Source organism: Rutidosis leptorrhynchoides, chromosome 10, assembly GCF_046630445.1.
Source record: "Rutidosis leptorrhynchoides isolate AG116_Rl617_1_P2 chromosome 10, CSIRO_AGI_Rlap_v1, whole genome shotgun sequence".
Classification (NCBI taxonomy): domain Eukaryota; kingdom Viridiplantae; phylum Streptophyta; class Magnoliopsida; order Asterales; family Asteraceae; genus Rutidosis; species Rutidosis leptorrhynchoides.
The window spans coordinates 1,825,071-1,848,924 of NC_092342.1; the positions used below are offsets into that span (position 1 = coordinate 1,825,071).

The following is a 23,854-nucleotide window of genomic DNA, read 5'->3' on the forward strand; positions in this document are numbered from 1 at the left end:
TTTCGTTCTATTAACCCCTGGTCCGTAGACCTCACACTTCGCCGCGTTATGACCATTTCTTTTACACTTGTTGCAAAATTTGGTGCAGAACCCCGAGTGATTCTTTTCACACCTTTGGCATAGCTGCTTCTGATTGTTGTTGTTGTTGCGGTTATTATTGTTGTTGGGATGATTGTTGTAGTTGCTGTTGTTGTTGTTGTTGTTGTTGTTGGGCCGTTTGTTGTAGTTGCGATTGATGTTGCGATTGTTGGGATAATTGTTGCGATTATTGTTGTAATTGCTGTTGTTGTTGTATTGGTGATTCTTATCACCGTTTTCCTCCCACTTTCTTTTGACTTGCTTCACATTGGCCTCTTCAGCAGTCTGTTCTTTAATTCTTTCTTCAATTTGGTTCACGAGTTTGTGAGCCATTCTACATGCCTGTTGTATGGAGGCGGGCTCGTGTGAACTTATATCTTCTTGGATTCTTTCCGGTAATCCTTTCACAAACGCGTCGATCTTCTCTTCCTCATCTTCGAATGCTCCCGGACACAATAGGCACAATTCTGTGAATCGTCTTTCGTACGTGGTAATATCAAATCCTTGGGTTCGTAACCCTCTAAGTTCTGTCTTGAGCTTATTGACCTCGGTTCTGGGACGGTACTTCTCGTTCATCAAGTGCTTGAATGCTGACCACGGTAGTGCGTACGCATCGTCTTGTCCCACTTGCTCTAGATAGGTATTCCACCATGTTAACGCAGAACCTGTGAAGGTATGCGTAGCGTACTTTACTTTGTCCTCTTCAGTACACTTACTTATGGCAAACACCGATTCGACCTTCTCGGTCCACCGTTTCAATCCAATCGGTCCTTCGGTTCCATCAAATTCCAAAGGTTTGCAGGCAGTGAATTCTTTGTAGGTGCATCCTACACGATTTCCTGTACTGCTAGATCCAAGGTTATTGTTGGTATGTAGTGCAGCCTGTACTGCGGCTATATTTGAAGCTAGAAAAGTACGGAATTCCTCTTCATTCATATTCACGGTGTGTCGAGTAGTCGGTGCCATTTCCTTCAAAATAGTTAAATGGAACAAGTTAATCATACAGAATATTAAGAGTAGTTAATAGTATTTCGTAGCATAATATGAACTCATTTATAAAAGCTTTTTCTTCATATTAGCATTTTATAAGTTTAAATTCGGGTAGTACCTACCCGTTAAGTTCATACTTAGTAGCTAATATACAATTCAACTACTACAATTCTATATGAAAAACTGATTATAATAATATTTCGCGTTCAAACTTTTATACAATATTTTACAAACTTACAATACCGCTTATTTTACATAAAGCATGAAATATAGCACACAATAACTTTGATACAAGATAGTTGTGAAGACAATTCTAGCTAGTACACAAGTCGTTCAGCAAAGGCAATAAAGACACGTAATTCATACGTCCAGAAACAAGTCATGCATTCTGGTTTTACTAGGACTACTTCCCATCCTTGGTCTTGTGGAACATAACCGTTATGGCCGTTGATAAGACAGCGTGTTGTAACATCGTCAAAGGGACGAGGGTTACGTAATGTACAACAGTCCCGTAATAATCTAAAAACCTCATTTCTTACCCCAATTACCGACTCCGTCACTTGTGGAAACGTTTTGTTTAATAGTTGTAGCCCGATGTTCTTGTTCTCACTTTGGTGAGAAGCGAACATTACTAATCCGTAAGCATAACATGCTTCTTTATGTTGCATGTTAGCCGCTTTTTCTAAATCACGAAGTCCAATATTCGGATATATTGAGTCAAAATAATTTCTTAACCCATTGCGTAAAATAGCATTTGGGTTCCCCGCAATATATGCGTCAAAGTAAACACATCGTAACTTATGGATTTCCCAATGTGATATCCCCCATCTTTCGAACGAAAGCCTTTTATAAACCAAGGCATTCTTGGAACGTTCTTCGAATATCTTACAAACTGATCTCGCCTTAAATAGTTGTGCCGAGGAATTCTGACCGACTCTAGACAAGATTTCATCAATCATGTCTCCGGGTAGGTCTCTTAAAATATTGGGTTGTCTATCCATTTTGTGTTTTTAAACTGTAAAAATAGACAAGAGTTAGATTCATAAAAAAATACTTATTAATACAAGCAATTTTTACATATATCATAAAGCATAAGAACACTATATTACATATATTACACCACACGAATACAACTATCTTATTCCGACTCGCTCGTTTCTTCTTCTTCGGTTTTGGTTCGTTTTGCCAAGTTTCTAGGGATATATGATGTTCCCCTAATACGAGCCGTCGTTGTCCACATTGGTTTAGAAAAACCTGGTGGTTTAGAGGTTCCCGGGTCATTGTTACAACTTAAGGACTTCGGGCGTTGACGATACATATAAAGTTCATCGGGGTTGGAATTAGATTTCTCTATTTTTATGCCCTTTCCCTTATTATTTTCTTTTGCCTTTTTAAATTCAGTTGGGGTAATTTCTATAACATCATCGGAATTCTCGTCGGAATCCGATTCATCGGAGAATTGGTAATCCTCCCAATATTTTGCTTCCTTGGCGGAAACACCATTGACCATAATTAACCTTGGTCGGTTGGTTGAGGATTTTCTTTTACTTAACCGTTTTATTATTTCCCCCACCGGTTCTATTTCTTCATCCGGTTCCGATTCTTCTTCCGGTTCCGATTCTTCTTCCGGTTCCGACTCTTCTTCCGGTTCCTCTTCGGGAACTTGTGAATCAGTCCACAAATCATTCCAATTTACATTTGACTCTTCATTATTATTAGGTGAGTCAATGGGACTTGTTCTAGAGGTAGACATCTATCACATAATATCAAACGCGTTAAGAGATTAATATATCACATAATATTCACATGTTAAAAATATATAGTTTCCAACAAAATTTGTTAAGCAATCATTTTTCAAGTAAACACGGTCGAAGTCCAGACTCACTAATGCATCCTAACAAACTCGATAAGACACACTAATGCAAAATTCTGGTTCTCTAAGACCAACGCTCTGATACCAACTGAAATGTCCCGTTCTTATTGATTAAAAACGTTCCATATTAATTGATTTCGTTGCGAGGTTTTGACCTCTATATGAGACGTTTTTCAAAGACTGCATTCATTTTTAAAACAAACCATAACCTTTATTTCATAAATAAAGGTTTAAAAAGCTTTACGTAGATTATCAAATAATGATAATCTAAAATATCCTGTTTACACACGACCATTACATAATGGTTTACAATACAAATATGTTACATCGAAATCAGTTTCTTGAATGCAGTTTTTACAGAATATCATACAAACATGGACTCCAAATCTTGTCCTTATTTTAGTATGCAACAGCGGAAGCTCTTAGTATTCACCTGAGAATAAACATGCTTTAAACGTCAATAAAAATGTTGGTGAGTTATAGGTTTAACCTATATATATCAAATCGTAACAATAGACCACAAGATTTCATATTTCAATACACATCCCATACATAGAGATAAAAATCATTCATATGGTGAACACCTGGTAACCGACATTAACAAGATGCATATATAAGAATATCCCCATCATTCCGGGACACCCTTCGGATATGATATAAATTTCGAAGTACTAAAGCATCCGGTACTTTGGATGGGGTTTGTTAGGCCCAATAGATCTATCTTTAGGATTCGCGTCAATTAGGGTGTCTGTTCCCTAATTCTTAGATTACCAGACTTAATAAAAAGGGGCATATTCGATTTCGATAATTCAACCATAGAATGTAGTTTTACGTACTTGTGTCTATTTTGTAAAACATTTATAAAACCTGCATGTATTCTCATCCCAAAAATATTAGATTTTAAAAGTGGGACTATAACTCACTTTCACAGATTTTTACTTCGTCGAGAAGTAAGACTTGGCCACTGGTTGATTCACGAACCTATAACAATATATACATATATATCAAAGTATGTTCAAAATATATTTACAACACTTTTAATATATTTTGATGTTTTAAGTTTATTAAGTCAGCTGTCCTCGTTAGTAACCTACAACTAGTTGTCCACAGTTAGATGTACATAAATAAATCGATAAATATTATCTTGAATCAATCCACGACCCAGTGTATACGTATCTCAGTATTGATCACAACTCAAACTATATATATTTTGGAATCAACCTCAACCCTGTATAGCTAACTCCAACATTCACATATAGAGTGTCTATGGTTGTTCCGAAATATATATAGATGTGTCGACATGATAGGTCGAAACATTGTATACGTGTCTATGGTATCTCAAGATTACATAATATACAATACAAGTTGATTAAGTTATGGTTGGAATAGATTTGTTACCAATTTTCACGTAGCTAAAATGAGAAAAATTATCCAATCTTGTTTTACCCATAACTTCTTCATTTTAAATCCGTTTTGAGTGAATCAAATTGCTATGGTTTCATATTGAACTCTATTTTATGAATCTAAACAGAAAAAGTATAGGTTTTTATTCGAAAAATAAGTTACAAGTCGTTTTTGTAAAGGTAGTCATTTCAGTCGAAAGAACGACGTCTAGATGACCATTTTAGAAAACATACTTCCACTTTGAGTTTAACCATAATTTTTGGATATAGTTTCATGTTCATAATAAAAATAATTTTCTCAGAATAACAACTTTTAAATAAAAGTTTATCATAGTTTTTAATTAACTAACCCAAAACAGCCCGCGGTGTTACTACGACGGCGTAAATCCGGTTTTACGGTGTTTTTCGTGTTTCCAGGTTTTAAATCATTAAGTTAGCATATCATATAGATATAGAACATGTGTTTAGTTGATTTTAAAAGTCAAGTTAGAAGGATTAACTTTTGTTTGCGAACAAGTTTAGAATTAACTAAACTATGTTCTAGTGATTACAAGTTTAAACCTTCGAATAAGATAGCTTTATATGTATGAATCGAATGATGTTATGAACATCATTACTACCTTAAGTTCCTTGGATAAACCTACTGGAAAAGAGAAAAATGGATCTAGCTTCAATGGATCCTTGGATGGCTCGAAGTTCTTGAAGCAGAATCATGACACGAAAACAAGTTCAAGTAAGATCATCACTTGAAATAAGATTGTTATAGTTATAGAAATTGAACCAAAGTTTGAATATGATTATTACCTTGTATTAGAATGATAACCTACTGTAAGAAACAAAGATTTCTTGAGGTTGGATGATCACCTTACAAGATTGAAAGTGAGCTAGCAAACTTGAAAGTATTCTTGATTTTATGAAACTAGAACTTTTGGAATTTATGAAGAACACTTAGAACTTGAAGATAGAACTTGAGAGAGATCAATTAGATGAAGAAAATTAAAGAATGAAAGTGTTTGTAGGTGTTTTTGGTCGTTGGTGTATGGATTAGATATAAAGGATATGTAATTTTGTTTTCATGTAAATAAGTCATGAATGATTACTCATATTTTTGTAATTTTATGAGATATTTCATGCTAGTTGCCAAATGATGGTTCCCACATGTGTTAGGTGACTCACATGGGCTGCTAAGAGCTGATCATTGGAGTGTATATACCAATAGTACATACATCTAAAAGCTGTGTATTGTACGAGTACGAATACGGGTGCATACGAGTAGAATTGTTGATGAAACTGAACGAGGATGTAATTGTAAGCATTTTTGTTAAGTATAAGTATTTTGATAAGTGTATTGAAGTCTTTGAAAAGTGTATAAATACATATTAAAACACTACATGTATATACATTTTAACTGAGTCGTTAAGTCATCGTTAGTCGTTACATGTAAGTGTTGTTTTGAAACCTTTAGGTTAACGATCTTGTTAAATGTTGTTAACCCAATGTTTATAATATCAAATGAGATTTTAAATTATTATATTATCATGATATTATCATGTATGAATATCTCTTAATATGATATATATACATTAAATGTCTTTACAACGATAATCGTTACATATATGTCTCGTTTAAAAATCATTAAGTTAGTAGTCTTGTTTTTACATATGTAGTTCATTGTTAATATACTTAATGATATGTTTACTTATCATAGTATCATGTTAACTATATATATATCCATATATATGTCACAATATAGTTTTTACAAGTTTTAACGTTCGTGAATCACCGGTCAACTTGGGTGGTCAATTGTCTATATGAAACATATTTCAATTAATCAAGTCTTAACAAGTTTGATTGCTTAACATGTTGGAAACATTTAATCATGTAAATATCAATCTCAATTAATATATATAAACATGGAAAAGTTCGGGTCACTACATAAACCACCTATCATTAAGGTCTCTCTTAGAGAAAGACAAACTCAACCATACCAACTTTATGAATTGGTTCCGCAATCTTCGGATTGTCCTCAAACAAGAGGATAAAGCGTATGTACTTGAGGACCCCATTCCCGATCAACCGGATGAGAATGATGTGGAGGCAATGGCCTCTTACGATAAGTATTGCCACGACTCCCTTCAAGTCTCATGCCTAATGCTTGGGACTATGATTCCCGAACTCCAAAAGGATTTCGAGCATCATAGTGCATACGACATGATAACGCAATTGAAGGAGATGTTCCTTCAACAAGCGCGTGTCGAGCGCTTCGAAACGGTTCGGGCGCTACATGCTTGTCGTATGGACGATACCCAATCGGTTTCATCTTATGTACTTAAGATGAAGAGCCTTATCGATCGTGCAAACCGTCTTAACCTAAACATATCTAATGAGTTAGCCACCGATCTTATCCTTAACTCCCTATCAAAAAGGTTTGATCAATTTGTAATTAATTACAATATGAATGGGATGGATAAGAGCATAGGTGAGCTTCACGGTATGCTTAGAACGGCCGAAACTAGCATGGGTAAAAGGGCTTTACCCGTGTTAGCAATCGATCAAGGTGGATCCAAAGGTAACGCCTCTAAGCCAAAGGTGGCTAAGAGGAAAGGACCCGCCCATCAAGGCAAAGGGAAGGGGAAGATGGTTACCCCAACCAAGAACAAGGCTAAGAAGCAAAAGGTAGCCGAGAAGGCAAACCCCAAGGAAGACCCATGTTTCGGTTGCGGTGAGATGGGTCATTGGAAACGAAACTGTCCGGTCTACCTTAAGGAGTTGAAGGAGAAGAGGGATGCAGGGCAAACCTCAGGTAATATATATATGGTATATATAGAGCTTAGTATTACTTCTTCTAATACATGGGTATTAGACACTGGATGTGGAACTCACATTTGCAATTCATTGCAGGGGTTCAAAAGAAGTAGCAAGCAAACGGGAACATCGAGTCTCTACATGGGTAATGGAGCCAAAGTGCAAGTGAAGGCTCAAGGAGACTTTGTGTTAAAGCTTCCAAGTGGTTTGGAACTTATTTTGAAAGATGTTTTGTATGCACCCGATTTATGTCGAAACATTATTTCCATTTCCCGTTTGAAACAATGTGGGTTTTATCTTAATTTTGTTAATGATGATATCCATATTTATTTAGATAATGTATTCTATTTCAAGGCTTCACCTTCAAATGGAATTTATGAATTGGTTCATGATGACACATCATCTAGTAGCTCAATGTACCATACAAGCACCAAGAAACTCAAAAGGGATTTGAGTGATTCCTACTTATGGCATTGTCGCCTTGGTCACATAAACAAGAACCGAATATATACACTTCAAAAGAATGGACTTTTGAAATCAAATGAAATGGATTCGTTTGAAGTATGTGAGTCTTGTTTACAAGGCAAGATGACCAAAGCACCTTTCAAAGGGACATATGAAAGGGCTAAAGATTTATTGGGATTAATACATTCGGATGTATGTGGACCCTTTAAACCCATGACTAGGAATGGTGAAAGATACTTTGTTACTTTCATTGATGACTTTAGTCGTTTCGGATATGTCTACTTATTAAGACACAAGGACGAAACGTTTGAAGCATTCAAAGAATATCAAAACGAAGTACAAAATCAACTCAATAGGACAATTAAGGTACTTCGTACCGATAGAGGAGGTGAATACCTAAGCGATGCCTTCCAAGATCATCTTAGGAGTTGTGGGATTATCTCACAACTTACTCCACCCGGAACACCCCAGCTAAATGGAGTTTCCGAAAGGAGGAACCGAACCCTAATGGATATGGTTCGATCTATGATGGCAAGAAGCTCGTTGCCTCTATCATTTTGGGGTTATTGCCTAAGCTCCGCGGCCCGTATTTTAAATATGGCCCCAACCAAGAAAGTGGAACGAACTCCTCACGAGATGTGGTTTGGTAAACCTCCATCTCTATCATACTTAAAGGTATGGGGATGTGAAGCTTATCCTAAGCGTTACGTCCCTAATAAGTTGAATGCTCGATCCACGAAGTGTATCTTCATAGGATATCCCAAGGATGATATGGGATACTATTTCTATGATCCATCCGAGCAGAATGTATTTGTTGCGGAAGGCGGAATTCCTTGAAACTAAGTTCCTAATGGAAGGAAATAGTGAAAGGAAGATAGATCTTGAAGAGGTTCAAGATCAAGTAGATGATACACAATTGGTTGACACTAGCACTCAACATGAAAATGTTGATAGTGATCAAATGGATGATCAAAATACACAAGATGTTCGAAGATCTAGTAGGATTAGTAATCCTCCCGAAAGATATGGGTTTCTCGTAGATGGTTGCTATACGGTTGATTTGGATGAACCGACAAACTACGAAGATGCTTTATCAAGGATTGATAAAGATAAATGGCAGGAAGCCATGAACGCCGAGATGCAATCCATGTATGAAAACCAAGTGTGGGAACTTGTTGAGCAACCTCCTAGCTCTAAGCTAGTTGATTGCAAATGGCTTTTCAAGAAGAAAACCGACATACATGGAAACTTGGATACTTATAAAGCTAGACTTGTGGCAAAAGGTTTCACTCAAACTCAAGGGGTTGATTATGATGAAACTTTCTCGCCAGTGACAATGCTAAAGTCTATTAGGATATTATTTGCCATTGCTGCTCACTACGACTATGAAATATGGCAAATGGATGTCAAAACCGCTTTCCTAAATGGATATCTTATGGAAGATGTCTATATGGTCCAGCCTGAAGGTTTTGTTGATCCAAAATATCCTAAAAAGGTATGCAAGTTAAAGAAGTCAATCTACGGATTGAAACAAGCATCTAGAATGTGGAATCATCGTTTTAATGAGGAAGCCGAGAAATTTGGCTTCATTAAAAATGGTGATGAAGCTTGTGTATATAAGAAAGCTAGTGGGAGCACTATCATGTTCCTTGTACTATATGTGGATGATATATTATTATTTGGGAATGATATTACCACAATGCAAGGAGTCAAAACTTGGCTAAAGAGTTGCTTCTCCATCAAGGATCTTGGAGATGCACAATACATATTGGGGATAGGGATCTATAGGAATAGATCAAAGAGATTGATAGGATTAAGTCAAAGTACATACATTGATAAAATCTTGAAAAGGTTCAAGATGGAAAACTCTAAGAAAGGTTTGGTACCTATTCAAAGAGGAACCGTTCTCAGTTCATCTTAGTGTCCTACCACGAAAGATGAACTAGATAGAATGAAGAAAGTCCCATACGCATCTGCAATTGGGTCTATCATGTATGCAATGATATGTACTAGACCGGATGTGTCATGCGCTCTAAGCTTGACAAGTAGATACCAGAACAACCCAGGAAACAGTCATTGGATTGCTGTTAAAAGTATACTGAAATACCTTAGGAGGACTAAGGATATGTTTCTAATATACGGGTCTGGTGAGGAGGAACTCGCTGTAAAAGGTTACGTGGATGCGAGTTTCCAAACTGATCGAGATGATTCTCGATCACAATCCGGTTATGTATTTACATTAAATGGAGGTGCGGTCTCTTGGAAGAGTTCAAAACAGGATGTTGTTGCATTATCCACTACAGAATCGGAGTACATTGCCGCATCATTGGCAGCACAGGAAGCTGCATGGATGAAGAAATTCATCGACGACTTAGGAGTGGTCCCTACCATTCAAGACCCTCTTGAGATCTTTTGTGACAACGAAGGTGCGATTGCTCAAATCAAGGAACCTCGTGCTCACCAAAAGACCCGTCACATTGAGCGGAGATTCAACTACATTAGGGATGAAGTTGAAAAGGGAAAGATATGTATTCTCAAAGTTCACACAGATCATAACATAGCGGATCCACTCACGAAACTCTTATATGGAGCAAAACATGAAGGACATGTTTGTGCATTAGGGCTTCGATATTCTAGTGATTGGTCATGATCTATTTAAGTATTGTAATGGAACGAAGTGGTTCAAACTCATTAATATAATTATGGTTTAATTTATTTTGAGTTATGTTCCTATTTTGCATATTTTATCCATGAATAAGTAATTATTCTAAATTCCGTAGTCGATCACATTTGTGGGAACAAGTGTGAGGTTTAAACTATTATGAACTTGGATTGGTATACATTCACGGACTGAATGTGGGGCAAGGTTGCTACCAAGGTTCATAAATATTTGTGGGATACAAATATTGGTTATCCATGAATAAGCTATTATTCTAAATTCCGTAGTCGATCACATTTGTGGGAATGAGTGTGAGGTTTAGACTATTATGAACTTGGATTAGTAAACATTCATAGGTTGAATGTGGGCAGGGTTGCTACCAAGGTTCATAGATATTTGTGGGATACAAATATTGGAAGACCCGCTCTCAAGATTTACTGTATGGAGCCTTTGTGGTTGATCACGTGTAATCTTGAGTAAAGGCGAATATCATCGTATCCTCTGACCTGAGATACATATTGGGTCCTGATATTCACCGAGTATTATGCCTTGATTCTTTCCTTCGCTATTCTGAAATATGGTAGTACATAAGGAAGAGCTCAGGTATAATACAAAGTGTGTATCTAGGACGTATGTAGTCAAGATGGAATTTGTCCCTCTTATTCGTTGAGAGTAAGATGTCTAAGGCCTGATAAAGTTGAGTCTATAAGAGAGTGGTCACTCTGTATCTCTTGGATTTGACATGACATCTAGGATGAAAGGATATAATGAAAGATTCACCTATTCATATTCGAGAAGGGAACTCGAAAGGGATGATGTTATTGAATGGCACAAAGTCATAACATATTAGGGGTGATGGACGGTGTGTTAGGCTGTATCCATCACTTGCATTAATTTCTTATGTTTCTCGTGCAAGTGGGAGATTGAAGGTATTTCGTATGCCCGAGAGACATATTAAATTAACGTGGCTAACCTGTTATGATCCAAGTCGGGTCATACCTAATAACAAGCTTACCGACACTTTAACTGTATTTAATCATAACGAATGGATCGTTATGAAAATACGCGACACTTGGATTTCAGAAAATCGGGTTTCTGAAATATTTTCACTTGAGATAAATTATTTGGATAATTTATATAATGAGGATTTAATTATTTATGGGTGTAAATAATTAAAATGTGTTATATTTTATAAATGGTTTTATAAAATATGCAAGTAACAAAACAAATACATGAATTTATATAAATTGTTTTGTAAACAATTTAACTATATATATAAATGCATTTGGGTGGCAGAATTTTGGTCTCCAAGGGAGCATCTTTTACTTGTATTTTGTTACTTTTGAGGGCACAATTCCTCATACATATGCTAGTCTCTATAACCATGCATTTGACTCAAGTGAGAGAGTAAGATACACAAAAATAACACACTAAAAATTCTGGTTTTGCTGCTGAATCTGGCCGAACTGTTTTGGCTTCAAAGAGGCTCCTTTTGCTTGTTATTTTAGCTCTCATTAGTGTCTAAAATCCTAACTTATCAAAGGTGGTGTTGGTACACAAAAGGCTTGGGGTATAGCACACTTGAGGCTTCAAGTTAGAAGCTTTTTCAAGTCATCATCTTCATCTACTTCCTGCTCATTTTGGAGCAGTTGCTGTTCGTTTTTGGAAGCTAAATAAGGTGGTCTTGAAGCTTGGTTTATTAGCTCATTAAGGTTCTAAGGTGTAGCCAAGTTAAAGGGTAGTGTTGGTGCATTACTCCTTCATCATTTGTTCTTCATTTCAGCCCTCAAACCTTGTTTTGAGGAGGTATAATTCACTCCCTTCCTTTTAATTTGTGAGCATTATTTCACAACTTGATCCATGGGGTTTAGCTTTAAATTGGTTAAAGTTTAACAAGTAAAACTTAATAATTACACGCTTCCGCTTTTAATTGATTCTTAAATGGTTTTAAGTATAATGGAACTTGTTAAATCCCAACAATAGCTATGGAGGTTATGGGTATGGTTCGGGAGTATTGCTCGTGAGTCAAACTAGTGTTTATCATCCTCGTTGCGTCTACGTACTTTTCCTACAATATTGAATCTCAATATTGATACGTGAGCTCTCATAACTTAACTTTTATATATTATTAGTGTATCCCTGACTAGTGCTCGAGTATATAGGATTATGCATGCTTATACATTCGTTATTGTCGTTAGATAGGTTATGTCGAATCTTGAATTAAATACATATGCTATTAAGATAAGGTATATGATATGCATGTCGTTGGAAAGCTAGCGAAAAATTAAGAACTTTTCATTTAGATATCGAATGGTTTCGATGAACAGTTTAGAAGTTATAGTCAATTGAATTTTTGTAAAATGATTATTATTATCGTCATTATTATCGTCGTTATAATCTAATTATTATTATTATTATTATTATTATTATTATTATTATTATTATTATTATTATTATTATTATTATTATTATTATTATCATTGTCGTTATTAATAAAAGATATTATTGTTATTTTTATTATTATTATTATTATCGTTATTATCGTTAAGATTATTATTATTATTATTATTATTATTATTATTATTATTATTATTATTATTATTATTATCATTCAAATAGTTATTATTATTATCATTAATATTATTATTATTAGTATTATTATAATTAAAACTAATATTAATAACATCTAATTATTATGATTACTATTATTATTATTAATATGAACGCGATATAAAAGACGACTAAAAGCTATTAAATGAAGCGATTAGGAAATAATGAGTATGAGTATCATGATGAAATTAAGATATTGTAAGATATTGATTTAAAGGAAAAATATCGTTTTCATTATTTTACTATTATTATTATTAAAAGTATTATTAATATTAAAACTATCATTTTTACTAAAATTATTATTTTTTAATAAAAATATCATTGTTAATATGAAACATCATCATCATTATTATTATTATTATTATTATCATTTTAGTACTATTATTAATAAAAATTATCATTTTATCATTTTTAGAAAATATAATTATTGTTATTTTATTAGTAGAATAATAATAATTATTACAAAATAATAAAACTTTTACTTATTATTATTATTATCAATATTATTTTATCAAATAAATATGTGATACAAAGATATTTTACTACGTATAATATAATTACATTTATAATACCTATCATATTATTTTTATGATAATAAATGAACTTTATAAATTTTATTACTTAAGATATATAAAAGTATATTTTTATTATATAAATTTTAATATAAAATTTTATTTATTAATAAAAGAACTATATTATTTACTTTAATAAAATCTGTTAAAAATATTTAAATATATAAAACGACTATATTTAAACTATATGATAATCATGTATAAATTTTGGAAGACATTTTGGTTAATATGACTTTTGTTGACTTTTGTATATTTAGTCTCGAGCATTAGGATTGTGATACACTATGACTTGACCTAAATTGTTAGACAGATATTGATCAAACATATAAATATATATAATTAATATAGGTTCGTGAATCCAAGGCCAACCTTGCACTTGTTCAATGATGTCATATGTATTTTTACTACAAAATACAGTATTGTGAGTTTCATTTGCTCCCTTTTTAAATGCTTTTGTAATATATATTTTTGGGACTGAGAATACATGCGCTGCTTTTATAAATGTTTGACGAAATAGACACAAGTACTTGAAACTACATTGTATGGTTGGATTTCTATACCGAATATCGCCCCTTCAAGTCTGGTAACCTGAGAATTAGGGAAATGGCCCCTAATTGACGCGAATCCTAAAGATAGATCTATGGGCCTAACAAACCCCATTATAGAATTTGGAATGCTTTAGTACTTCGATTTAAATGGTGATTGCGATTGCCAATATTTATGGCATACTTGCGAATATGCGGGGGATATTCTATATGCATTATGTTAATGTCGGTTACCAGGGGTTCATCATATGAATTATTTTTATACACTTGCTAGTGTAAGGTTGTTTATGAAAAATGAAATCTTGTGGTCTATTAAAATTATGGAATTTGATGGATTATGATAAACTAATGAACTCACCAACCTTTTGGTTGACACTTTAAAGCATGTTTATTCTCAGGTATTAAAGAAATCTTCCGCTGTACATTAGCTCATTTTAAAGATATTACTTAGAGTCATTCATGGCATATTTCGAAAGACGTTGCATTCGAGTCATTGAGTTCATCAAGATTATTATTAAGTCAATTATAGTTGGATGTATTATGAAATGGTATGCATGCCGTCAACTTTAGATGTAAAGAAAGTTTGTCTTTTAAAAACGAATGCAATGTTTGTAAATGTATCATATAGAGGTCAAATACCTCGCGATGTAATCAACTATTGTGAATCGTTTATAATGTATATGAACGGGTCCTTTCATGTATTATTATTAGTGATATAATTGTTATATTAATTATAGGTTACATTAACAATGTAGTTATATTATATATTTTAAATAATTAATATTTATTATTAACTTATCATAATAAGTTTTTATTATTATAAATATAGTAAATAGTAATTGCTTATTAGAATATTTTGATAACTAATTTATATATAACAAATATATCTTTTATTAAAATATTTTAATGCTATATATGTATTAATATTTATAATATACTTTAATTAATATTATATCAATGTTTTATAATGTATTTATAATATATCTTATATAAATGTATTTATGTATTATATAAATATTTATATACATAATATTGATAATATTATATATATATATATATTTATATAATATTAACATATTAAAATATAATAATATGTAATGTATTTTGTAAATTTTTATATGTAAATTTTGATAATAACTATAATAATAATAACAATAATAATAATGATAATAATAATAAAAATGATAAAAATAATAATCATAATTAATTATGATAATAATAACGATAATAATAATAATAATAATAATAATAATAATAATAATAATAATTGTAATTATACCTAATATATAAAAGATCACGCGTTTTGTTTGTGGCTCCCAAAAACAGATCGAGATGGCAAAAGCAAAAAAACGCATAATAAATCATGGTTCAGGGTATTCGGTTCTTCAATCGATCAATCGATCAATCATCGAAGTATAACAGGTCATCTATTCATCATCATCATCGTTCAATCGTCCTCATCTGCCCTAATCATCATCGTTATCGAATAACAATAGAAAATCGAAGCATTAATTGGTGTTAGGTTGGTGTCTGTTTAAATTAGGAAGAAAAATTATACACCACAGTGTGTAATAACCAAGACTGCATCAATTCATCATGAATCGGTCCAGTAATGGATCAAGTAGGTAATCTGTGTTCTTTTTATTTATTTACTTATCTTTTTATATAAATATATATATATATATATATATATATATATATATATATATATATATATATATATATATATATATATATATATATATATATATATATATATATATTATCAATTATCATCGTTCATTGTAAGTTATAAATCAATTCATTCAGATTTATTGCGATGTAAACTACTTGTTTGATTCGATTGTTTATACCCGAATTATAAAATCAATTCATTCAGATTTATTGCGATTGTAGAGAACACACGTACAGCAGCCTGGATTTAAGGGTGATCGATGGTGGTTGATTGTTCACGATAGTGGTGATATGGGATGATCGAATGACAGTTCAAGTTGTTTTGCAGATGGTGATGTTTTGCACACATGAAAGTGTAATATATGTATGTAAAGTGTATGTATATGCTTGAGTGTGTTTATTGAGCTGAAATAGAAATAGAAATAGAAATAGATATAGAAGGAGATCGACAACCAGGTTGTGGTTCTTGTCTCCAAAACAAGAAAAGGTAATTGGTGGTAGGTTGAGTCGATGGTTACGGTAGTGTTTTGGGCTTCACCATCGTGAAAGGGAAGAGAGGAAGGAGAAACAAGTCTTGAGATGTTAAATGTTTTAGTGTGGTTGTTATTAAAAGTGTATGATATATGTTATATTTATTGCCCAATTATCTTCAATCACAGAAAGGTGCATGCATATGTATATATTTATATATTTTTATATTATGTAGTTGTTGTAATGGAAATACTAATTCACATGTGTATGACGATCAAAAGGAAAAAGTAAAAGTATGATTGAAATGAAAGAAACAAATCACTAAAACAAAATATAATATAATATAATATTAATTATAATAAAATAAAAAAAATAAAACGTGTGAGTTGAAGAAATAGTAAAGCCATCATTTACTATTTGGTTGTCGGGTATTATATCGTGCTTCTTTGCTAAACAGTTAATATCTAGACGTCTTACGAAAAATCCAAAATTTTTAAATTAAATATATTTATTTATTTTGATCATTAAATGTTTGATACCTGATCAAAAGGATGCGTCTAATATTTATTTTTAGTTCTAATTAATATGTACGGAGTATTATAATTTAAACTAAAAAGATAAAAATATTTATATCAAAACAAAAATCTTCGTAATCAATTTACGATTCAACTTTCATTTTAAATCTTCATACTTTCGTATTAGATCTATATGAACACTAACGATACGTTAACCGAGTATCACAATGTTCTCAATAAACTTTTATATCTATATATAGATTCATTTTAATAATGAATTTTATTATATCTTATATTATTTTATTTTACAAAATTAATTCTAATAACTAAATAATATAATATTTCAAATTATATTTCGAATTTCGAATTAATATATATATATATATATATTTATATTTTTAAATATATATGTATCTATTTACAAATAATTGTTCGTGAATTGTTGAGAACAGTCGAAGGTCAAATAGATATCTGAAATAGTTCAAAATTTTTGAGATTTAGTTTAACAGACTTTGCTTATCGTGTCGAAACTATATAAGGATTAAGTTTAAATTTGATCGGAATTTCCCGGGTCGTCACAGAAACACACCCATCACTTTTTTTTTATTTACTAAAATTATTAAACAATAAAATAAAAAATGCAGTTACCAAAAATTTAAATATGCGTAAAAGATGAGTGAAACTACTACATATTATCTTATCATTATTATCAGGATTTGCTAACGGCAACCTTACGTTTCAATGTGTAGTATAGTTTAATTAGTCATTTTAGAAAAGGCTTTCGGAGATCGATTGTTTATAATAATAAATCTCAAGGTTCAATTTATTTGTTTTAAAATTTCTACTCTTAAATTTTTAGTTTTACAACATTTAAATGAATGTTGTTAACGTGTATAAATAAGTACTACATACGATTATTATTTACTTTTGTTTGAGGCTTAATCTTTAGTGCAAACATTCTAAGAACTTTAGCGGAACCTTTTGAGGTTGTCGATAAAACATATAATATTTTTATAACCCAATTGTTTAATTACTATTCCGTAATGATTAAGGAAAAATTCAATTTATATGTGTTAGATTGGTTTGGACATTGAAAATTTAATCATGAGAATTTGATCTTCACGGCAAAGCGCGAACCATTCAATATAGTTAATGATTCAAATGATTTAGTAATGATATCTATTTAAGTTTTATTTTATACTCCTTCGGCCACAAAAGAATATGTTGTTAATGTCGACACACGATTTCATATTTCTTCGGAGAGCTAATAAAATTTCATTCAATCAAGCACACCAGGGTCGTGCATCGAACACAATTATACGAGATAGTTCAAGAAACAAAGGAAAACTTATTACGATATTAAATATTAAATAACATAGTTAAATCCAAACAACATTTATAAAAATCACGTTTTGCTATAGCTAATTATTTGATTCTAATTATCTAAAATTTATAATTAGTCTTAAATCGTAAATCCAAATATGATTGGAAGCACACTGCTCATTTAATGGTAAAATTTTGAAATATTATAGTTATGTACTCCGTAATATATATGTATTATAAACGGGTACTGTGCAAATATTCAAAGTACATTTACAGTTGAATTAATCAATGTAAATCAGTTTTAACCGAGATATTGGTAAAAAAAAATTTCTTTTCAAACAAGAATACTAAAATGTTTTACCACTCTACTTTATATTTTTATCTCATATACGTATATACAGTACTTATATATATATATATATATATATATATATATATATATATATATATATATATATATATATCTACAAAATGAAAACAAAATTAAATTTTGATTTTCCTTTGGGAAGGGGCAAAGTATATAAACTATTACGGAGTATTCTATTCTATTTATTACTCAGTATTTAAAAAAATCAAAACCATTTACGTTACAGATACTCCGTAACACATATAGGCCGCCTTATATAAATAGTCTTCCACCTATTCATCATTTCGTCAAACACAAGTTCAACTAGAATTCTTCAATCAAATACTCCATAATCAATTGACTAATTTTGATAATGGATACAAAAATCGGTGCTCTTGAAGTTGTTACTACACCTAACGGCAATCTCGGTTGCCCTACCAAAATCAACGGCGGTGCATCTTGCGTACAATCATCCACCCTACCATTCAACTCCGCCGAAGCTACTCTCGGCCGTCACCTCGCTCGCCGGCTCGTTCAAATCGGCGTTTCCGATGTCTTTTCTGTTCCAGGTAACTTTACTTAGAACAATAAACCTACGATTTATCTCATATATACTTATATAGTTTACACGAATAAAATGGTTACTTGTTTTTTTTCTTACAAAAGTATTCCAGATTATAAATCCAGAATCGTAAATTTATAAGCTATTATTTACCATTAATTCATACACACATGTTGTTTGATTAGGTGATTTCAACCTAACTTTACTTGATCATTTAATCGCTGAGCCTGGACTCAATCTGGTCGGATGTTGTAACGAATTGAATGCTGGATACGCTGCTGACGGTTACGCCAGGGCTCGTGGTGTTGGTGCGTGTGTTGTTACATTTACTGTTGGTGGATTAAGTGTGCTTAACGCTATTGCCGGTGCGTATAGTGAGAATTTGCCTGTGATTTGTATTGTTGGTGGACCGAATTCCAATGATTATGGAACCAATAGAGTTCTTCATCATACCATTGGTTTGCCGGATTTTTCTCAGGAGCTTCGTTGCTTTCAGACTGTAACTTGCTTTCAGGTATAACATATAATACTCGTTAAATTCGTGAATCGGTTTGTTTCTCCGTGTGTGCGTATATGTATACATTAACACTTGTTTGTCTATGTATATGCTAACATGTAGCATATGTGTAAGAAGTTATCCATAAGAAAGTGTTCACCGTTATATGCATTGCGTCGGTCTTTCACATGTCTGTTTGAAAATGATTTGTCCAAATTATTAGTTGTAGCTATCTATACGTATTGTTGACTTATTATTTGATGCTAACTCTGAATACATATCTGTATGTTATGTGTATCTAGCATAAGGATTTGATTATGCTACATTCAGAAGAAGCTTCAACTTGCATTTAAAACAATAGAGACCCGATTGGCATATAACGTTAGGATTTGTATATAAATAACTACACATTAAGTTTTGATATGTTCACTTGTATTGTATTGATACCTGAAAATTTAGAATCGTTTGGTTAACTTGTTAGTGTTTTTATAAATGTAGTCTGTGGTGAATAACCTGGAAGATGCGCACGAGCTAATTGATACAGCGATTGCTACTGCTTTGAAAGAGAGCAAGCCTGTTTATATCAGCGTTAGTTGTAATTTGCCTGCACTTCCTCATCCTACTTTTAGCCAAGACCCGGTTCCATTTTCCTTAGCCCCAAAGTATGTTTTATATATTGTCTTCAGAGTTGTGCACCTTTTCTATACTTGTGGTAGTAGAATATTGTATATGCTTTGACTTTTGGGATCTTTTTTTTGATGGTTTAGGTTGAGTAATAAGATGGGTTTGGAAGCAGCTGTTGAGGCTGCGGCTGAGTTCTTGAACAAGGCGGTTAAGCCTGTGATGGTTGGTGGACCTAAACTGCGTGTTGCACGCGCATGTCAGGCTTTTGTTGAATTGGCAGATGCTTCTGGTTATGCTCTTGCAGTAATGCCATCAGGAAAAGGGCTAGTTCCAGAAAATCATCCTCACTTCATTGGGACATATTGGGGTGCTGTAAGCACTGCATTTTGTGCAGAAATTGTTGAATCAGCTGATGCTTACGTGTTTGCTGGTCCTATATTCAATGATTATAGCTCTGTTGGTTACTCTCTTTTACTCAAGAAAGAGAAAGCGCTAATCGTGCAACCTGATAGGGTTGTAATTGGAAATGGACCAACTTTTGGATGTATCTATATGAAGGATTTTTTGCAAGCTCTAGCCAAGAGGGTTAATAAGAACACCACCGCTTATGAGAATTACCATCGGATTTTCGTGCCTGAAGGACATCCTCTAAAGTGTGTCCCGAAAGAGCCATTGAGGGTTAATGTTCTCTTTGAACATATACAAAAGATGTTGTCAAGTGAAACCGCTGTAATTGCTGAAACAGGGGACTCCTGGTTCAATTGCCAGAAACTAAAATTGCCACAAGGATGTGGGTAAGTATCTAATAGGATGTTATGCTTATTATACATGCTCTTTATCACTGTATTTATCATTCAAAACGGATATCGTAGGTATGAATTCCAGATGCAATACGGGTCAATTGGGTGGTCAGTTGGTGCTACCCTTGGGTATGCACAGGGTGCAACTGATAAGAGAGTGATTGCTTGCATTGGGGATGGGAGCTTCCAGGTATATATAGCTTAACACTAATTTTTTTCTTGCTTAATTGTTTAAATCGTTCACATATAAGATGATTCCTTTTAACTACAGGTTACTGTTCAAGATGTGTCAACAATGCTTCGATGTGGGCAAAATACCGTCATCTTCCTGATAAACAATGGTGGTTACACCATTGAAGTAGAGATACATGATGGGCCTTATAATGTGATCAAGAATTGGAACTACACTGGATTAGTTGATGCAATCCACAATGGGGAGGGAAAGTGCTGGACAACAAAGGTAAGAAACTCTTACCAAACACTGCATATGTGGCAATATTGATCCATATTTATGAACAAGTTGAGTGTGTTATCTCAAATGGGTTAATTGAATGTAAGCCCCTTTTAATTATTTTCATTTCAGAGATTTAATTTATTAATTGTTGTAAAAGATTGTTGGTGTTCAAAATCAACAACGCATCAGTTAACTCAACTTGATTTCCTTTTCTAAGCCTTACCAAGGAAAAGGAAGAATAAGTATTTTGACACAATACCCAACCCCCCGCCCATCCATATGATAATTAACTAGAAATTTTAAAATTTGTAGGTGTTATGTGAGGAAGACTTGATTGAAGCAGTAGAGACTGCAGAGGGTGATAAAAAGGATTGCTTGTGCTTCATTGAAGTGATGGTACACAAGGACGATACGAGCAAAGAGTTACTGGAGTGGGGTTCGAGAGTCTCTGCTGCTAACAGCCGTCCTCCAAACCCTCAGTAGTAAAGTGTGTTTTTTGATAATTACTCATAATAATTGTCTACTATTAATGAGCTTGGGGTAGTTTTTACAAGTATCTTTGATGCATATTTTACGTAAAAACGTAAGGTATTGTCTTTTAGGTTGTTTTTGTAATTATGTGTGAGCGGTTTAATAATAATAATGATAAGGAGATGTGTCTGATTTGATTCATTGAAGGCTGTTTTATTTGTTGAAATTGTTACATTAGTCATATACTCACTAGCCATTTTTATAAAGTACAGCAACAAAAATATAACAGTATTGTGTGTCTGATATGCTTAGTCGAAGTCTCAATCCATTGGGGTGACAACAAAAGCAATATATTGTTTCACTTGATTTGTCAAATGTGACGCACTTTACGATATAGAAGTAATGATAATTGATCATATACATACTTATGTATATGTATATTTTTAGTGCGGAAGGCCTTTTAGAGGTGAATGCACAAGACAGATAAACCGCGGTGTGAGTGCGGTAGGATTGCGCATAACATTAAAGAGTGCGAAGGTTTCTCGCAGTATTTGTGCGGAATGCCCAAGTGCCCGCATATTCTTACTTCCGCGTAACTCCTGGACCTATAAATAAGGAGCTTGGCCTCTCATTTAAGGTTGTTGATTCTGGAAGGGTTACTCTAGCCATATTGATTTCTCTCGTGACTTTGCCCGAGACTAAATCATTATTTGGTTAAGGTAATTTACGAAGACCGGGACATGGTTGTTAATCGTTTACCACTTAACGAAATATGACAATAAGGTCCCAAAACCATAATCGACATCCATTATACCCCCTCATTGCACTCAATCCTTGATTAACCGTAATTGGATAATCTAGGATTGATCAATTGGCGCCATCCGTGGGACACGTATAGAATTGAAATGAGAAATTCGCGTTCGTTTTAATCAAGCTATTAAACTCATTTCCTAATTCTAATCGTGTTGTTCTCGGTTTTGTATTGCAGGAAAGTGTTTTTAATTCACAAGAAGTGAAAATTTCAAGATATTCTTGGATAAACATGTCTACGTACAATAAAAAGAAGAATGCAAGCACTATAGGTGCATTGGATCCAAAAAATGCTTCGAATTTTGATTTTCAATCAAGTCCTGACGTTAGCCAGCAAACTAAAGAGTTGCTTGTGAAAGCATCTGTAAATGCTAAAGCAATGGAAGAAACACAAATGAATGTTGCAACTGAAAAGGTGAATGCGGCAAGGCGAAATGTGCCGCAGAATCGTGAAGAGCAGAAAACAGATGAAATGAGATCAAAAGTAACTTCTGCAAGTGCGCAGACAAAATTAGATAAAACCTTGATCAATGAAGGTAATGCGCATAGTGGCGCTGAAACCGCAGAAAAAGGAGCGTCAAAAAGGACTGCGAAAAAAGTGCTCACGCCCTTAGAGGCAAAACAATTATTAAAAGAAAGAGGTTTTGACCTCCATATTCCAAACAATTTTGAATGACCACTTAATGAATCATCACCGAATACGCAAAGGTTAATCATCCAACATGATGAAAGAGTGCGTGATGAAGAGCAAGATCAAAGAGCTTTTGGTTCGCCAGTGTTGCTTTTAAAGAAAGCAAAAACCGCAAGAGTTATAATGTCAAATTCAGATAATTCTGAAAATTCTGAAAGTGATCCTGAAGTGGTAGAAATTGCGAAATTGAAACGTAAAAGGCCTTCCACGCCTGTTCCGCGTTATTATGAAGAAGGAGAAACATCTCAGGCTGCAAAAATGGAGAATGCGCAAACATTTTTGGCGGATATGTTCAAAAAATAAGCACCAAGGGATATGCAACACAAATTTGAGCATCCAGATGTTATACAGCAAATGATTGAGAAGTATTGCGCGGAAAATAAGGAAGTGCGGCCGAAAAAGGCAACTGAAATAACATTCGCGATAGATAAGTTTGTGGAGCACATATCTGATTACCCAATTGAAATGTCCCGTTCTTATTGATTAAAAACGTTCCATATTAATTGATTTCGTTGCGAGGTTTTGACCTCTATATGAGACGTTTTTCAAAGACTGCATTCATTTTTAAAACAAACCATAACCTTTATTTCATAAATAAAGGTTTAAAAAGCTTTACG

The 23,854-nt window shown here is 33.2% G+C and overlaps 1 protein-coding gene across 1 annotated transcript; it reads left to right on the top strand.

Annotated features, from left to right (window-relative positions):
- Positions 1–18,592: 18,592 nt before the first annotated feature.
- Positions 18,593–21,937, top strand: LOC139873147 (pyruvate decarboxylase 2-like). Its single transcript, XM_071861079.1, has 7 exons — positions 18,593–18,898; positions 19,077–19,405; positions 19,886–20,049; positions 20,155–20,805; positions 20,884–21,001; positions 21,083–21,271; positions 21,578–21,937. The coding sequence occupies exons 1-7, from the start codon at positions 18,703–18,705 to the stop codon at positions 21,746–21,748; spliced, it is 1,818 nt and encodes a 605-aa protein (XP_071717180.1). The 5' UTR covers positions 18,593–18,702; the 3' UTR covers positions 21,749–21,937.
- Positions 21,938–23,854: the final 1,917 nt, after the last annotated feature.